Below are 18,525 nucleotides of genomic sequence, written 5' to 3' on the forward strand. Positions count from 1 at the left end.
AGTCATTGCGCAAGCCTCAGTTAGATCTTCAAGTTACCTTGAAAGATACTGTGCGTTTTCTTTCTTTTAAACCAGTTTACAATGGAAGCGAAAGCTTCACTACTTCGGGTCATAGCCTCCTATATTATCCATGCCCGGTCATGGGCGCAGAGATCAAAGGATGCGGACCGTCGCGTTCGAGGCTACGGTGGAGAAAAGAAAAGTGCTCCTTTGGCATGCCCATGCTGCGGCAAGATAGCGGACGGCCACTAGTGTGCGTCGCTAGTGGCAGCATATTTTCAGGGTTCTCACGCGTGATGAAATTTCGCTGCTTCTGTCAGCAATGAAACTCTGCAACATACAAATATGCCTGTTGTACATTTATTTAATCGCCTGTCCACATGAAGTTAGGAGCTTTCATGCCACTTGCCGTCCAAATCACTTAATTTTTGATCGCAGAGACAGTGCTCAAGCATCTATGGAAATGGCATTGTCGCCAACACCGATTCCTGGTTGTATGATCAGAAGCTCAGCTGACTGAGGAATGACAATGTCTAGGGGCCAACTCGCGCATTCCCTTTGACTGCTAGACCAAACTGATACCTTGACGAGCTCTCTTGAATACTTTGCGCATTTGGTCATGACAAAAAACAGTATAACTATGAGCTCACTGAAAATAATTGTTTCTGCTTTGCTGCAGCTGTGAATAAGCGCCCTGCAGGGAGAAGGTAACACTCTCCGTCCGGCGCTCCTAAACATGGAATTCTGAGCGGAGGCTTATAAAGGAACATTCCTCCAGCCAAAAAGAATTGTTTCAAGTGTGCGAGCATTATACAGTTAAACCTCGTTATACGAGACACTCAAGGGAACCCAAAAAGATGTCCCTTGTAACCAAGGTGTCTTGTAACCAAAAATTCCTATCAACTCGTATGTGTGACAGTTTAGAATCCCGTATCTGAATTCTCTTCCGTATCATGTCTTGTTTTATTGCAATATGTCAAGAACCTAGGAGTGCCTCCTTTTGACTGGGAAATCAAAATGTCTTTATTGTTTCAGCCACTGTCATCACATTCCTGTGTGACTGAAACAGGGACATCTTGACTCCTCAGTAAAGAGGAGGCACTCCTTGGTTCCTGACATATTGCAACAAAACAGGACACTGATATGGAACAGAATTTAATTAAGGGAATCTAAACTGTCGCACATACGAGTTGGTACGAGTCAGCTGCATTGCATGAGTGTACCCGGGTTAATTGTGCCTCTTATAAATAGTGAAAAAATTACTTTAGGGACCTGGAAAAGTTGTCCTTAGTAACAGAGTGTCTCTTGTAACCATGTCTCTTGTATGCAATGTTGTTAAAATGGCAAACATAGGGAAACCAACCAAACCATTTTCAAGTGTCTCTTATAACTGAGTGTCTCTTGTAGCCATGTCTCTTGTAACAAGATTTTACTGTATATACATCGTGTAAAGAAAAAGACGGGCTTGCGCTCGAGCCGCATGGTCTTCGCCTAGTTTGCGTGCCTGGCTGGTCTCGCTTATCGGTGACAGCTGTTACACTGTTACGCTGTTGTGCTGTCAGTTCACAAGCCTTGTAGAAATAAACTCCCGCCTTACATTTGGTGTAGGTGTGGGGCAGAGGGTAGACGTCTTTTTTCATGATCTTGTTAATACGGCAGTAACTGACGCAAAACCTGACGGAGCCATCCTTCTTCACGAGTACTACCGGTGAGGCCCATTGGAGGGCTGAATAACTCCATTTTTAAGCATTGTGTCTACCTTTTCTTTAATAACTTGGCATTCGGTGGCGGAAACACGATATGGACGCTGATGCAGGGGAGCATGGGCACCAGTGACAATGTGGTATTCGACAGGCGACGTGTGTCCCAAAACAGGTTGATGGCAATTGAAGGAGGCATGGAACTTTTCAAGGAGCGCAAGAACCTAGTTTCGCTGAGATAAGGAAGTGAGGCATCAATAGAGCGAAGAAAGAGATCTGGCGACAACGTAATGGGCGCAGGAGTAGGTGGGCTGAGCGCATTCATGTGTAACGGAGGGGGTCCTCCGGTGCCGTTAGCGTTAAAAATAGTACTGAAGAATTGTATGATACTGATGCATTCGCCGCAGTGCTTGAAAACGGTTTCGAGACCCATAATGAGGTGAGGCTGGCAGATATGGTAAGCAGGGCATAAGCAGGACCAGGAAGCTAAACGTAGGCAGATGGTCGATGCGGAGCATATGTAGGTGGTGGTCGGGCAGCAATGGTCCGCATATGTCAACGGGGCCGCGACAGGAATGGGTTGAGGGGCTGGAGGAAGAGGTTCAGCTACCTGTTCTAAGAAGTGTGAGGTGTGCTGTAAAAACGCCTGTGAAAAGAGCGACAGAAAAAGGCCCTAGTAATGGTGCCGCCTCCGTTAGTTGAGATTCATAAATGTAACACTAACCGGCTGCATCTCGTGTTCCTTTCGGGTCGCCTTTTACACTGCACCTGAAGGAATCCGAATGGTTGGGTGCCAAAGTTGGAAGTGCCACTTCACAGTGAGCGACAAAACTAAATGCTTCGCTGCATTGATAAGAATTCCCGAAACAGAGGGCTCACATTGCAATGATTGCTGTCGTGTGTGGGTAGTGGGAAGTCCCCCGCCATTGTACTCGCCTACTGACTGCGCTTCTTATACCACGACCGGCCGCGAGGAAAGCAGAACAGCGCGCTCTCGACACAACCAGTTGCACATGCATCTGCGTGGCGATCCTAGCCATAGCCCGTTGCCTTCTGTGCCTTTTCAACGGCTCTGTTAATACCTTTCAGTGAATGCATGTGGAATTAAAAAGCCCACTCTCCGCGGCTTGCATCGTACATCATTTCTGACGTTCTGAAAATTCTGAAAAAATATCGCAGATTGAAAAGGGGGTGTTACAGAGGCTATTGCTGCAACACAGCTTTCACTCTGTCGCTGGGTTCAAGCCATGCTAAACACCCACACTTTTTTTTTTTCAGGGCCATTCGATAATTTGAACTTCTTTTGTAGTGTTTTGAAGTTTGAATTAACAAACATCTATTGTAGTAGCCATTATTTCCTTAAAAGTATTTAACAGCAATTTAACACGAGTGACAAGTTTTTGTATATGGTAAGTGCTTTTCAATTTGTCAGGAATAGTGAAAAAATGGAATGTGCAATAGATTTTTTTATGCTCAGTTACTGATAGTGTGGTCGCTTTTTTTGAAATCTCACCAGGGGACAAGTCTGTGGTATCATGGAACTCTATAACATTTTAAGAGCTCATGGGTTGAGGTTGACTTTTATATTTTCTATATTTTGTGTTATTACGCTATTTTAACTTGCCGGACCTGCTCACCCATATATCTTTTACAGTAGTTACTGGCATTAAAGGGGTCGCACTTGGTTTATTTTTATTCGGACGGTGCGAGGGTTGCAGAATTGAATCTTCGGCATTGCAAATGTATTTCGATGGAGGTGCTTGCAAAGTTGTCTGTGTGCTGTATGATTTCAGTGCACGTAAAAGAACTCGAGATAGTTCAAATTAATCCTGAGCCCTCCAAATTAGTGTATTTTATGGTCCACATGCCACTTTAGAATATAAAGCGCCACATACCATGATCTGGCTTATTTAAGCCAATGTGGGGCAGTTGTAAAGTGCAAAACCCAAGTACATTGGCGTGGAAGTCTGTTCTTTCGTTTGGCTGAGGGGCGCAATTTTTGCAGTCACTTTTCGCCCTTGCAAGTTGCAGGATGAAAAGTCTGGTGGCTTCCTTGATCACTGCTCTATTTAACTGAAGTGGTCATTGTGTTTGCTGAATGTCCTGGAGTGAAAATGTAACAGGCCTCTTATTGATCTTTGAGTTTGTTTCTTGTGGTGGTACAGTCTTGGATATGTACATTTTTTTTTTAGGTGGCTTCAAATCTATGGATCTCTGCCAAAAAGATACCAAGCCTAACGAGTCCTTTGAGAAGCATCGGCAAATGACAATAGCTGAAATATCTCGTGCAAAAGAAGGCAAAGTGAAGATCTTTGGTGGGGGCAAGCAGGTGAGACCTAGTACTTTTTCTCTGTCTTCTTACTGATGATTGACCTTTTTTTTACGTGTTATGTAATCAAGCCTGCTTTTGTTGTATGCTTTCTTAGCTCTGTAATAAAAGTGACCTAATCAGCGTTTTGTTTCAACTCTTCAGCAAAGCTTTTATGGTATTCGAACTTGTGGCAAATATGTCACATTCATTGGTATTACTTGCTCTGTTACTGTACAACGACTTAACTTTTAGAGAGAGGTTAGGTTCTCAGTGGCACTACAGATCTTTAGACATTCTTCTTTTTTTTTTTTTTAATCGTGCAGCTTCCTAAAATTTTGGTGAATGATTGTTTCCCCGTCAGATCCAGAAGACCTTCATATGTTAGTATTGTATGACTGAGCACTGTGACAGCTATTACCTTCTTTATGTGGCGAAACTTGCAGGGACTCCAGCGTTTTTACAAGCTCTCTAAATTCTGTATCACTTGAAAAGCTCTGACGGTGGCTAGCATGGCTTTCATGAAACAGCAGCTGATGTGCTGATGTTTTGTTACTTCCCAGCAACCCCAAGATGGGGACATTGCTCAGCTTGTCAGTTTTGGCTACTCTGTGGATGCCGCTGTTCTTGCCCTTAAGACGCACAACTGTGACATCGCTGCTGCAATGCAAGCATTAGAGCTGTCGGACAGGAACCGAAGGGAACGTGCCAACAGGGCAGGTATGTATGCGTGCAGTGCTTCAGTTTTTCATATTTTCAGTGTGAAAGTATCACTAGCTCTGTTAGATGAAATTCCATCCATGACCGTTTTTGTGGACAGGTTAAGATGGTCCCAAAAAGGCTCACAACAGTGTCGTTGGATGCTGCATTTCGGCAGCGTAGCTAGGTAACAGGAGACATGCAGCTGAACAAGGTGCGCGTGCTGTGCTAAGACCAAGTGCCATGCAGGAGTATCAGATGGGTTTGCATTTGGTCATAGCTTTTGAAACAGCCCTTCAGGGTCAAGCGAGCTACACAGGTAAAAGGCTGCCACCAAGACAATGACGACGCTACCAAAGCGGGCATAGGGCTCTGCCTTTGACACGTTTTTAGCTGAGGTGGAAGCTCAAGCGTCCGCATCTACTGGGGTTATGCTGGCTGCACGCGGCCCTTTTCACAAGTGGAACATGGTGAAAACGTGGATGCATGGGCGCAAATGGAAGAATGGTGCAAAGAGAGCTGCACTCGCAAGAAAAAATAAAGTTTTTGCATTTCCACGCTTAAGCAGTCTTAGGTGTCCCTACCGAATTGTTCTGTGTGCATGTGAAACTACAGTAAAAATTCTTCTTTCATGCTAGCTCCTGGCATACACAATGGCCGAGCAAGCAATATGATGATTGTCAGAAAGCCCTCATTGGAAAGATCTATTGAATTCTGCTATGAAGCATTGTAATGTGACAAGGCACCTCCTTGCTTGAGGAGCAGCGTCGGTTATTCAGCTATCAGAGGGACAGGGTGCAGAGTACTGTCGGCTGTATGTAGCAAGATGGCTTATTTATTGGACTTAAGATAAGCAACTTGAGCTGCAAGGCGAGTTAGACCATTCCTTCCACGCGCTGTCACGATGCTTGAAGACAAAGCGGTGGTTGTGGAATGCGCAGAATTCACAATGATACATAGCTCGCTTGGCCCTTGCATATCATTTTCAGCAAAAGCGTGGTCAAAACATTGTTGCAGAAATAAGACATGAAATCAAACCACACCTTTAGGTGCCCTAGCTGGCGGGCTACGCAATACATGGTACAGTTTTAGAGGCTGGGTTTGAGACAGGCGTCTGTCATGCCCTTTTTTCTTGTCTTCTATTGCTTAATACGTGTTGTTTTTAGATGACAGCTGAAGAAAATTGAAAATGGTTAAAATGGTAGCCACAGAACAGCGGTAACAGCACACATGGGTGGCGGCGACTTAGTTCATTCTGCTATCTTGTGCGAGCTGGGCTGCTTCCGTACGTGCCACATCTCTTATAATGGTTTAAAATGAGATCTCTGCCAGCCAGGTTCACTTCCACTAATCGACTTATCATGGTGTCGTGACATCACTCACTGGCGCAAGTGCGCAGAGGCCTTCAACAGTGGCAGTCGACGGCTGTCAGCATATTGATATTATGCATTTTATAGCTCTCACACCTGTGGTTTTTATGTTGTGCTTGCAGACAATTCTAGGAAAAAACAGCAATTTAACTTTTTCGTTGCTGGGGAAAAAAATAGCTGCTTTTCATAGGGTCCTGCCAAGCTTTTTTGCTGCAAGTTATTTGAGAAATATAGATAGGTAGAATATATGCCAGTGATGGAAATAGAATGCAGATTCAAAAATCTTTTCTTTTAGATTAGATAGTCAGTGTGAATATTGAAACAAAGAAAAAAATCTGGGAAGTACAAAATTAGTTGGATGCAAGTAAAACAAATTGAATTTACAAGATAACAACTCTCTAAAAAAGTTGATAAAATAGATCCTAGAACATACAAAATGTTTTGAATCTTTTCTGAAACTTGCCAGCAAAATCTTAAAATTATAATACAAATGCATTTTAAGTACAAAGCTTTCCCTTATGCTACCTGAAAAGGGCTAATTTCAGCATTCGATTTGCGATAAGTTTTACTCTGCAAGAAACAGAAATTAAAAGTACAATTCATTACTTAAGTAAAGTTTGATAACAGTACTTTAAACCATTCTCATTTTCAACTAAGATCGCTTTTTAGAATACTGAAAAATTAACAGAAACAAAAAGTATGGCCACCCTTACACTTATGACAAACTCTAGATATAAAAATTGGAAACAAAACGCAATGAAATCAAATAAAATGTGCAGACATTTTCGTTTACCAAAAGCCTACTCACAAAGCATCCAATGGCTGTACTGCCGTTGACAAGTCACAGGTGAGCATGCGAGCTTTGACGATGTGAAAGCGAACTTGCCACTACAGGTTTGCTGAACTGCCGCATTTTGTGGATGTTTCACCGCATATTTCTCACAATTTTTGCCTAGAAGGATCATCAAATAGCGGCAGGGTGAATAAAGTCCGAAAAATCGAACAACCAGTCACACTGCGTGCGAAATTTCAGGTGCTCATATACCTTATCTCTATGTAGCATCTCGTGGTGCCTCGAAAAAGTCTGATTAATCGAGCGTGTTCGGATAATCAGGAGTCGAAATTTTCAGTTGGTAGCTGTAAATGCATATATGTTGGTGTTCAGGCATGTGGCATTTAGAACTGCCAAAGTGAAAAACAGTTTGAAGAAGTCTGTTGCTTTGGCAAACCTTATACTGACTGTCAATCTAAGGTTAATGCCCGGAGCTACACTTGGCCAGAATTAAATCCTTCTTTGTGACGGAGCATGGACATCTCCCATTTGTTGCCGAGATCTTGGCATACGAGAAAAATATAAATCGTGACATGTTTTCGTCGATTGAACGAGCTCCAAGGAAAAACAAACGAGAGGAAGAAAATGAAACATACACGCATGCAGCCACCAACTTTCAGGGCGGTTGTTGCCGAGTTTTAATATTTGAATCAAAGTCTGAGGACGCCACATAATCTTCTGAGCTGCTGGTGCTGATAGCATCCAACAACCCTGCCCCGGAGGCAACAAATTCACCTGAAACAGTATTTCTTTGTGAGCAAGAGCTGTTCTCGAGGTTGATGTAATGTTGGGAGTGCTCCATGCCGGAACCTGAACTTGAAAAGGCGTTTGAAAAGTAGTCGTCATGGGGAAAAATTACAAACCACACTGAAAACAAAAAATATAGTGCTGGTAGTACAAAACAGATGGCGTAGCAACCCATTACGGCACTGGTGGCACGAAATTTTAACTTCGAGTTTTTCGACCACCTGTGCCATGGTAAAGAAGAAGTTAACTTGTTCATGGTGGAAACAGCGCTAACATGGGACAGAGTAAGAACACAACACAGGCGGGGTGACTAGCAACTGGCGTTTATTCCAGAAATACAGATATATATATATATACACCGCAACCCCGCAATCAAGGCAAACATAATGCGCACGTGCTCAGCTCATGGCAAATGAATCTAGACATGAACCGGGGAGTAACAACAAGAGTGACTGGGTGAAAACAAACAAGAACAAGCGCCTGTGTTCTGTTCTTGCTCCTTCCTGTGTTAGTGCATTTTTCAACGTGATCGTAAACCAACAAGCCCAACTGTTCACTTTTCTGAGTTAACTCACCTGACAAGTGCAAGGTTTTGCTGTTTGCAAATTTCTCGATGCATGGTTCAATCATGAGGTTAGATGAACAACAAATTTGTAATTTCTGATTGTTTAAGAGGTTAGAGGTATTTGGATAGTGAAAGTGCGGTGTGAATTGAATCTAATAGCAAATACCATTCATAACTGATTTGAAGTTTGAAGTATTCACACATGCATAGTTTCACTGTTGCCAAGCTTAGCTTTTTTTGTTGACATTAAGGCAACTCCAGCAGCTAGGTTAGAATTTTGGAGATTACAGATTATTTTGACAGCATTTTTGGGTATGCACTTGAAGTGTGGGAATATTGAAATTTTCGAATATGAATCGAATTCGAATATTTTGCTGCGTATTAGACTTCTGCGGCACAACGTGTTGAGGTTTTGGCACAATGTGTTTACTTATCGCAGAGACTGGCCGTAAACGACGGGAGCAGAGGGACCGGGATTCAGGTGATGAGAAGGCTCCTAGTCGACCATCAGGGCCCAGTACCCTCTTTGATTACTTGCAGAACCAGATATCTCTTCCCAAAGGTGAGAGCACTTCTTGTCCAGTGCCAACTTGAGAAAATTGGCTTGTCAACTTTTGTCTTTGAAAGCCCTTTATTTGTGCATGTTTGGAGGAAACTTAGTTAGAGCGGCAGTGCATCATGGGATGAGTTATTTTCATCACATTTGTACATAAAGTACACTGCTGTCAAACAGGATGTAAATAATGATGCGAGATGAAAAAAATTGGTTTATTGCTTTGCTTTTATTGTTGCATGTCCTGTATTAGGCAAGCACTTGCACAAAGTCACGATAAATACTTGAGAGTGTGAAAGTCTATAGATGCTCTTCTCCATTAATCATCCCATTCCAATTCTGTATCATCATTATTCTCTTTGCACTTAATTGCCCCGTGCCCTGGTTTTGCAGGAATTAATCAGACATTGACCGAAATCGAAAACTGGGGGAGTTGGTGAACGTTTAGCAGCACAAAAAACAAAGACCGAGGAAGAAACACACAGTGCTTTGTCTGTGTGGGAAAGAACGAATAGAATCGAACAGAAGAATTTTATTATAGTAGCTTTAAGTCATCACATGCTTTCTGTCTGCTGCTTATAAATGCACTGAGCTCACAAGATATCGTTAATTACTCATGCAAGATTTTTGCACTGTAAAAAAGCTGAAATCAAACAGTCTGGCAGGTGGGAAAGAACGAATAGAATCAGACAGAGGAATTGTATTATAGTGGTTTAAAGTCATCACATGCTTTCTGTCTGCTGCTTATAAACACACTGAGCAAGCAAAGTACCATTAATTACTCATTCAAGAGTGAGTTGAGAAGGGCAGCCTTATTGTTCTCACTTTTTACCTGTGCATGCTTAATTTATGCTTATATTTAGAGTTTCATATGATTAGTAAAATTGTGAGCATGATGAAACACAGAAAGGTGCTGCTTTTATCGGCTGGAACTTAAGCGGCGGTGATTACCAAACTTTTCTAGCTTCTTTTTTGTGAAGCAGCACGACGAATCGACGAATGTCTTACTTGCCTCACCCGGTCCACATGTCTTATCGTCAGTCTTTCTGATTTTAAATTCTGCTTAAACAGTTCGTGATTTGTATGCCACTTTGGTTTTAGGCCAGCCAGCAGTATTGAAATGTTGGGCAGCAAGTTCTCTCTCTTATCTCACTTGTTCCTTTAAACCCCTCAGGAAAATACTATTATTTATGTCACACAATGTTGCCGTCATTGATCGACAAGTGCTAGTTTATTATGAAAGTTTAAAATAAGTAGAACTGTACCTAAAAGGGCAAGTGTCGTTGAGTCGCAGAAAGGGAATATGATGGGTGCAGATCTTGATGATACCTAATCTGCTGATAATCTAAATTGAGATTTTTGCATATAATCACTAAACTGAATTGTAAATTTTTATTTTTTTTCCGCGCGTGTGCGAGTTGTCACGGCTCACTTTGTACCACCTGTGCCTAATGAAAAGTGAACAGCACAAAGGAAATGCAAGCACAAATATCAAATATCTTACCTGCTGAGAAGGAAGTACCAGTTCGGTTTGTTAGCACTACCAAAGTGTGTTCTGCATTTCTTTGAAGCGAAAGTTGCGCTGGTCTCTTTCAACTAGGTCATTTTGTTTTGACGTTCCTATTTTTTCTTTAGTTCGTGTTTTGTTTGATGCTGATAGTATATGTGCTGTAGCAGCCAGCAAGTTGCTTTTGATTGGTATCAGGTCTAGGCTAGCTCATGAAATGAATCTCACAGGTTGGTTTTTCTCGCAGTGCCTGATGTAGAAGATTCTCACCTGGGTGACCGATCATCTGAGGTCCACCACGCCGTGAGTGACCACTCTGACCGGGGAGGGCACAGCAGTGGCAGGGGTCGCATAAATGGACCATCTGCCAATGGCGGCCGGTTTGCTCAGCAGCAACAGCATCCACCCTCCCAGCGGTATCGCGGGCACAAGGAACCACCGGGTAGAGGAGAGGGTGACTACTCATACCAGAATCACTTCCATGACAACTCTTCGTCTGGCTATTATTCCAGCAATGCCGGATCTTACAACAGGCACAGGGTGCGTACCTTTTGTTTCGAACTTCCGCAGCATGCCAGTCTTATTTGTTTTGAGTAGTACTGCTCTTCTGGTACTTACTAGTGGACTTTTCATGCCATGGTCCTAAGCATTTCAGATACTGCTGCCATTGCTAACAAGAATTTGTATTTGGAAAAAATGTGTACTAAGGAGACTATGCAATCACTTAATATTTTCCTTGCAGCAATTATCATGAAGAGCCCAGAATATAGGGATACAGCATAGACCGCTTATAACGTAAGTCACGGGAGTTGCGAAAATCTGAGCGATAAGCGGTACTGCGTTATAACCAAAACATCGCGTTTTTAGGCTCTTGCGCATGTGAAACGGGCAACCTACCTTTTAAACACAATTTATTGCACATTTCACACACACACACACACACACACACACACACACACACACACACACACACACACACACACACACACACACACACACACACACACACACACACACACACACACACACACACACACACACACACACACACACACACACACACACACACACACACACACACACACACACACACACACACACACACACACACACACACACACACACACACACACACACACACACACACACACACACACACACACACACACACACACACACACACACACACACACACACACACACACACACACACACACACACACACACACACACACACACACACACACACACACACACACACACACACACACACACACACACACACACACACACACACACACACACACACACACACACACACACACACACACACACACACACACACACACACACACACACACACACACACACACACACACACACACACACACACACACACACACACACACACACACACACAGCAATTGCAACTAAGCATGAACAATGTTTATTTCACGAGTGCATTATCGGTGGAAGAATGCGGCGAGTGCACTCCAAAGGAATTTCATCTTCAACGAAGCTTAAACACCGAAGCGCTTTGTTGCTCAAGCTGTTTCTCGCGCAGTATATTTTCACTCTGCTGAGACATTTGAGTGCGTCTTGCACGGCACATCTGGTATCGGGTCTACATCGTCCTCGCAGTCCGATTCATCTTCGGTCGCAAGCTCCACGTCACTGCACACCGCTGCGGCAATTGCATCATCCATGCTCGCTTCCTCGCAGACAGCCAGCTCATTGTTGCCAGCGTCGTCATATTGTCGTGAAAACAGTTACTTTAAACGAGGCCGGACCGCACTTTGTCAGCGTTGACTGCCTCATCGACTTCGCCCTGCTCATCAGCTTCAAGAGCCTCGGCATTGCGTATGAAGCCAACCTTTACAATCTTTTGAAAGCACTTGCTTATTGTTGTGGTCTTCAACTGCCACCACGAAGCAACAACCATGTCGATTGCGCCCCTTAAATGCACCTTGAGGGGTTGCTACTGCTGTATGTTCAGCAAAACTCTTTCACAAAGGCATTTCTTTACAGTGGCAAGCCGCTTTTTCACGCCGCTTGAAGACGCTGACGCCATGGTGGCGGAAGCAGACAGCATAAGTCATGACAAACGCAACAAAGAGACTGGTGGGGCTGAAAATAAAATAAAAACGATGGCTGCGCTACTGCTTCTACTCTGCACTTCGTGCCGCACACGCACAGATAGGGTGCTGCCAGCATGACGTACATACTCCATGGTGGTTTACGCACCTGCCTTCCTTCGGGTTCTTCGGGGTTGTCTTCTCCTCCCTCTCTCTTTTCGTTGCGCGCGTCCGTTGCGGCTCTCCACCGTGGACTGCGCTCTCTCGAAGGGCGCGGAGTGCGCCCTTCAGCCTTCCAAAAACTGCGCTACAACCGGTATTCTGGTTCATGCGCCTTCATATTAAGTGGTCTGCCTATACATTAAGTTTTATGGTATGAATACTGGTGGTCAGAAAAACCCGCGTTATAACCGCGTCTGCGCTAAAAGCAGTTCGATATAGGTGGTCTCCATTGTATGATAAAATTGGTCCTTGCAATTGTCTTAAAGCTGCGCTCACTGTTTTAACAAATGTTTACCGCATTTGCTAGCTAGGATAAAGGAACACCGCAGTTGCAATAGAAGTGGTTCAGAATATGTATGAAAGACGTTACCGTTAAATGCAGCTAAGGCCCCTCACTTTCTTCAGTGGAAAATTTTGTTAATCTCATTTAGCGCAAAATACCAAGGAACTAGCAAATCTGTTATGTCCTGAGGTTCATTCTCATACCGACATTGCCAAATTGTAGGGGTATGTAAATATTCGAAATTTCGGAAACGAATCGAATATGTTCGTTATTCAGTTTGTATACTATGCATATTATAAGAACTGGTATTCGAAATTTTCAAAATATTCGAAAATTACCGAATACACCAAAAATTTTTAATTCACAGCAGTTTCGTTGCACTGCGCATTTTATCGCAATGCCTGACCATGTGGATTGTGCAGTGAAGCGTCCTTATAACGCGACGAGGCCGTTTTTTGATGAGCGACCTTCACTGTTGTGGAGAGGGCCTTCCCAACAGTGTGCGGAAAGTGAAGCATTTGACGAAACCGGGAAACAACGTCATAATCACTTTGGTTTCATATCATACGTAAACAGCCATAGTGTAGATATTTATTGTTTAAAATTACTGTGATGCAAACAGTTTTTGGCAGTTTTATTGGGCTTGCATTTGATAATTCGAGCTTTCGCTTAATGCGGAATTTTTTTTTCGTTCTTTGAAGGCCAAATTACTACAATCAGCAGCTGTATGAGAGCGCCACCTCATTCATGCAGGTCCTTCCGGTAAAAAAAAAGACTGGAATACGGAATCCTGTGTAAAATTTATACTGGATTTTTTTAGTAGCATGTACACTTCTATGCAATTTTAGTTTGGTTTTATTTCCAAATGCCACGTGAATTTTGAAATGAACGAGTTTTCTGCTAATTTTTGTACTGATCAGATATTAGATATTTGAAGGCATTTTTTCCCCATATTCATATTCGATTCGTTTTTGAAAATATTAATATTGGCACGCCCCTACTAAATTGCTAAAAACATTTGTTACATTTTTTATGGCTGCCGTGCTTCGCATAGGGGGGTGGGGTATAGTCTAGTTTGCTGTCAAAAACTGGAAATCGGTTCTTAGAGCTGTGCTCTGAAATCTAGGTGCTCAAACCCAACTCGACATGGCTGAAAGAGTTTTATACTCTAAATTAAAAGTTCAGGAGGAGCTACCTCATGTGCTGGAAGCTTTTCTTGTTGCTGAAACACTAGCGAATGGAAATAAGGCAGTAGGTATACACAGAGTGAGTGGGTTTAACTGCTCAGGAGTGAGTTGAAATTTAAAGTATGCTCTTCTCGGTACAGTAGTTGAAGTTCTAAGTTGTTATTTGCTTGGTTCGTCATCCAAGCTAAGTCGGAGATCTTGGTCATCTTCGGACTCTTCGCTACTGCTGTCATCAAACACATTCGCATCAGAAGCAGGGGAATAATGCGAGTGGTGCCGAATTCGTATCGTGCACGAGCTCAACATTATTTTTTTGGCATTTTAGATTAATCTGCTTCGAATAATTATTTCTTCTGTTGCCACCTGTGCAAAAAAAAAAAGTCGATCACACTGAAACTAGAGCTACAGTTGTCATATTATCTGCCTAGATGGAGTCTACATGGTTCAACGCCCGGATATTTGTGTTCAATAGCACGTCAAAAACAGGATCATATGCACTCCGTGGTCTATGGGGTAGTCCCAGAAGAGCTTAGTATAATGCAGCAGTGGTAAGAATGCGTTTAATCTGGGTACTGTGAAGGATTGAGCTGCTCAGGTGGATCTTTCAGTGGAGTGTCGGACATAGCCAGCACAAAGAGAGGAGCCAACATTGTCTTCGCGTGTGCCAAAGCATTGGTGCATGCTGATGGCGAAAGCGGGGGTGGTTAACACACTAAACAATCATATGTAAGCTTCTAGCGAAGTTGCACGTTAGGGGTTTTTTTGCATATTTGAATAAAAGGCGAGGCCTAAATATTCAAGACAATTTGTAGCTGTGTGCTATGTAGTGAGGTATCTAATTCCTCATCATTAAGCTGTTTTTTTCTGCGAATGAAAAACTGTATACTTGTTCTTTTTTTTTTTTTTGTTGAGCGTGAGCTGGTTGGCCATAAACTATGCGAAGAAGTTTGTTATTTATATTACCTTGTATTCCATGTAACTTTTGTCTACATAGACTAGACTACGCCAGGGGCGTACAATAATGATTGAGAATGCTTCAGAACTTCAAGGAAATCATTAATTGAAAGTGAGAACTGAACCCTATGGAACAGGAGCTACTTCGTTTGATAAGTCGAAATGGAACTCTCAAAAGAACACAAAGATAGGCAAGTTGCAAATTAAATGCGCATATTAAATGCGCTCTTGTTGTTATGCTTGTTCCTTCTTAGTCTTTTTGGGGCTGTTTTAATATGGAACTCTCAAGCAATGGCTGTTTGAGAATGTTACTTCTGAGTTGAGTGGATATTTTCACTCTGAAACCATAATTGATAAGATTATTCGTTGATATCTCGCGGTTAATGGCGTCAAATACCTTTTTGATGTCCAGAGCAACAGCGATCTTGCTTTGGTGGACAGCTCTATCGAGCGTTTGTGTGTAAGAGCCCCAGAGATAGCATATTTACGAGGTCTTAATCTATGACGGCTGAAGATATTGTACTTGGTTAGAAATTTACTGATATGAATGCAAAGTACCTTTCGATAATTGTATTCATGACACTAAGAATTTATTTTGGCCCGTAACTTATTGGCTTAGAATGATTTTCATCTTTATATGCTTGTACTGGGAATCCAGTTCCAAGGGAAGGAGAGCGTAGCAGGGGGCGGCAGAAAGTTAGGTGGGCGGACGAGGTTAAGAAGTTCGCAGGGGTCAAGTGAATGCAACTAGCACAGAGCCGGGTTAATTGGAGAAATATGGGAGAGGCCTTCGCCCTGCAGTGGGTATAGTCAGGCTGAGGATGATGAATGATGAATGCTTGTACAGTCTAACCCGGATATATCGAACTCGAAGGGGATCGCGAAATAGTTCGATATATCGATAATTCGATATACAGAAATCAGCCTGTGACGGCACTTACGATGCGAAAAAACGATACCGTGTTTGTCGCGTAATCAACCCACTCGCATAATGAGCCCACCCTCCACTTTTGCACCCGGGAATTTGAAAAAAAAAAAAAAAAGCGTTAAGGCCAGCTCGCTCACATGCCAGCGATTGAGCGATCTCAGCGACGAGCGGCAGCGACCGAGAAAAAAAATTCCAACTTGTTGGAACTGCGTCCCTCTCGCCGCTTGAACCACCGCGGCAGCTCAAAACAAGGTTTCTGAGTCGCCGCGGCAGAAATTGCGAGCATTTCCGCTTGCATGTCGATGGCGCGCGCCACTCCGTTTCGGTCGTCTCATCCACAGCTCATTTTTTGGCAGCGTGCCAAGATGCTGCCCAACGATAACGTCACGGCATGGTTATCTTTTGATAGTTCCTGCGGTGGCAGGGAGCGAACTTGGCAGAGTGCCCGTGATTGCTTAATTGCACAAGCCTGGTTCGATTTATCACGCCGCGCCTAGGGCGGGTGTCATGATCGCAGCTGACCGCATGCTTTCGTTGATTCATACATGCAAAGATAAACGACTCCCGCAAAAAAAAAACTGCCGCTTCTTAACGTCTGCAGCCGACATATCTTACGCTACGCCGCACGTGCAGAACAACAATAGGAATGGATGACTCTCACAAAAAAAAAAAAAAGGAGATCTGCCGCTTCTTAACGTCCGCAGGCGCCATAGCCACGTCAGCCGCCGCGCGCAGAGGGTTCGCAACACATGCTGGAGAAAGCGTCCATGTCTGTCTGAAAACGGGCCGAGCTGGCTTGGCGCATGCGTAGCTAGCGCGTGCTGAAGAAGAGAGATAGCTCAACAAAAGAATGGGCACACCCACGCACATGGCTTGCAAACGTCATGAGCTCGTGCGCGAGAAATGATAACTGCAGATGCGCGTGCCTTTGGGGAATGGCCGCTTGCTGCCCAGACCAGCCGTTGCCGAACAGCCGGTGAAATTGAGTTCGATATATGACGCGGCTTTCCTATACTTTTACATGGGATTTTCAAGGAGATATTTCGTGAGTTCGATATAACCAAAATTCGATATATCCGGGTTCGATATAACCGGGTTCGACTGTACTACTTTGACTCAATTCAGTTCATAGAGTTACATTTTAACTATTCAAAGAATGATTGTATAGACGACGGAGGTGATGTCTTAATAGGTCAGTGTTATCTTTAATTAGTTTTCTAAAGATTTATCAGGGCTGCTTGCCTTGGTTGTTTTTAATTTTTTGATGGTTACTTATTTCTTCTATTGTAATGTTTTTGAAAGCAAAACTGATTGCATACGCCCAGGGAATTGATGTAGTCGCACTGCGAGCTGCGGTCCAATATCAGTAAAGTATTTGTTGATGTCATCTGCTTTTTCCTGATAAATTAAATCAGCTAATATACGCTGTCCAGAACGAAGCACTATAGCATCTGCTACATTGTTCCACAGTTTTTTGCTTTTCCATGAGCATTTTGAATGAGAGGTCAGTTGTTTCTTTCTCTGTGTTAGAGATACTGAAAGTCATCTTGAATATCGACGCTTAAATAACAATTGTTTGTTTTGATCTGTTTTCATTTCCGGGGCTGATATTTCTTCAGTCATCCATTGGTAAACAGGGCTATCATATCTATTAGTATTCAACTGTGCATGACATTGGGATACTGCATTTGGGAGCGTTTTAATGAAATCCTTGTGTTCTTTGTGTTGCTATTGTAAATGTAAGGATAGTCTTTGCTTAACACGTTCACTGCGTCGTGGCCCACCGGTGGGTCACGCAACGCAGTCCAGACGTGCAGGCGCAAACAACAAGGCGTTTCTTGCAGTGCGGCGACGATATGCTTCCACAAATGCATGAAAATGCGTTTCTACTATCATATCACAGACGGCGGTAGAGATATAAAGCGCGCTTATATTTATTGACATTGGCGCTTGCAATGCATCTGATGATAAAGCTGACGGCTATCAAGAAATGGCGCAGAAAATGTTCCAGCTACCCGTTCCAGCCTTTTGTTCGGGCACTTTCCACATGTGCAACATACTTTTGAAAAGCGCTCACAATGTGTGCAAGAGCTCAGCTGAAGAATTAGTCGGTCCTATTCGCAATAACATGGCTCACTCTTAGTGCCGAGCCTTGTGGTCCTCATCCTTGTGCTTTCCATTTTTTACGAGCATTCAAAAATCGTGATGGACCATCAAAAATTCGACGGAGGTGCAGAAAACCAGAAGAAAAGACCCTGCGGTGGAAGCGGATCCGCCGCAAAACACGGAAGCCCAAATACGTTGCCATTCACTTTGTGTGGCAAGACTTCTGTTCCAGCGAACATTGAGTGTTCAAGCAGCGACGATGGCAGCCTCGAAAAGTTATTGGAAAGGTCTTCTGAACGGTGGGATGGTGAATGAAACGTTTGCGGTGAAGCAGTATCAGGATTCGGAAAATAGTGATGTTCAGGCTGCATTACCTGCCGAACTAGAGTTAGAGCAATGTCGTATTCGAGCCCTATTGTGCTAATCAGCCTCCCGACTAGCAACGATGCACTTAGCTTGTTTTCTTCTTTTTGACTGTGTGGGGATTCA

The 18,525-nt window shown here is 43.3% G+C and overlaps 1 protein-coding gene and 1 pseudogene across 1 annotated transcript in view; one reads left to right on the plus strand and one right to left on the minus strand.

The window, feature by feature from the left end:
* The window catches only part of LOC146191171 (tudor domain-containing protein 3-like), a 151,488-nt gene that overhangs the window by 16,550 nt on the left and 116,413 nt on the right, over positions 1-18,525 (plus strand). Inside the window, exons 7-10 of the mRNA XM_084601652.1 lie at positions 3,893-4,029; positions 4,572-4,728; positions 8,661-8,783; positions 10,529-10,821. Of these exons, the coding sequence (XP_084457778.1) occupies positions 3,893-4,029; positions 4,572-4,728; positions 8,661-8,783; positions 10,529-10,821 (710 nt within the window). The remainder of the gene's footprint in view (positions 1-3,892; positions 4,030-4,571; positions 4,729-8,660; positions 8,784-10,528; positions 10,822-18,525) is intronic.
* Positions 11,734-12,352, minus strand: LOC146191173 (uncharacterized; annotated as a pseudogene).

This window comes from Amblyomma maculatum, chromosome 4, assembly GCF_055883805.1.
Source record: "Amblyomma maculatum isolate TAMU_Amacu chromosome 4, ASM5588380v1, whole genome shotgun sequence".
NCBI classification, from domain to species: Eukaryota; Metazoa; Arthropoda; class Arachnida; order Ixodida; family Ixodidae; genus Amblyomma; species Amblyomma maculatum.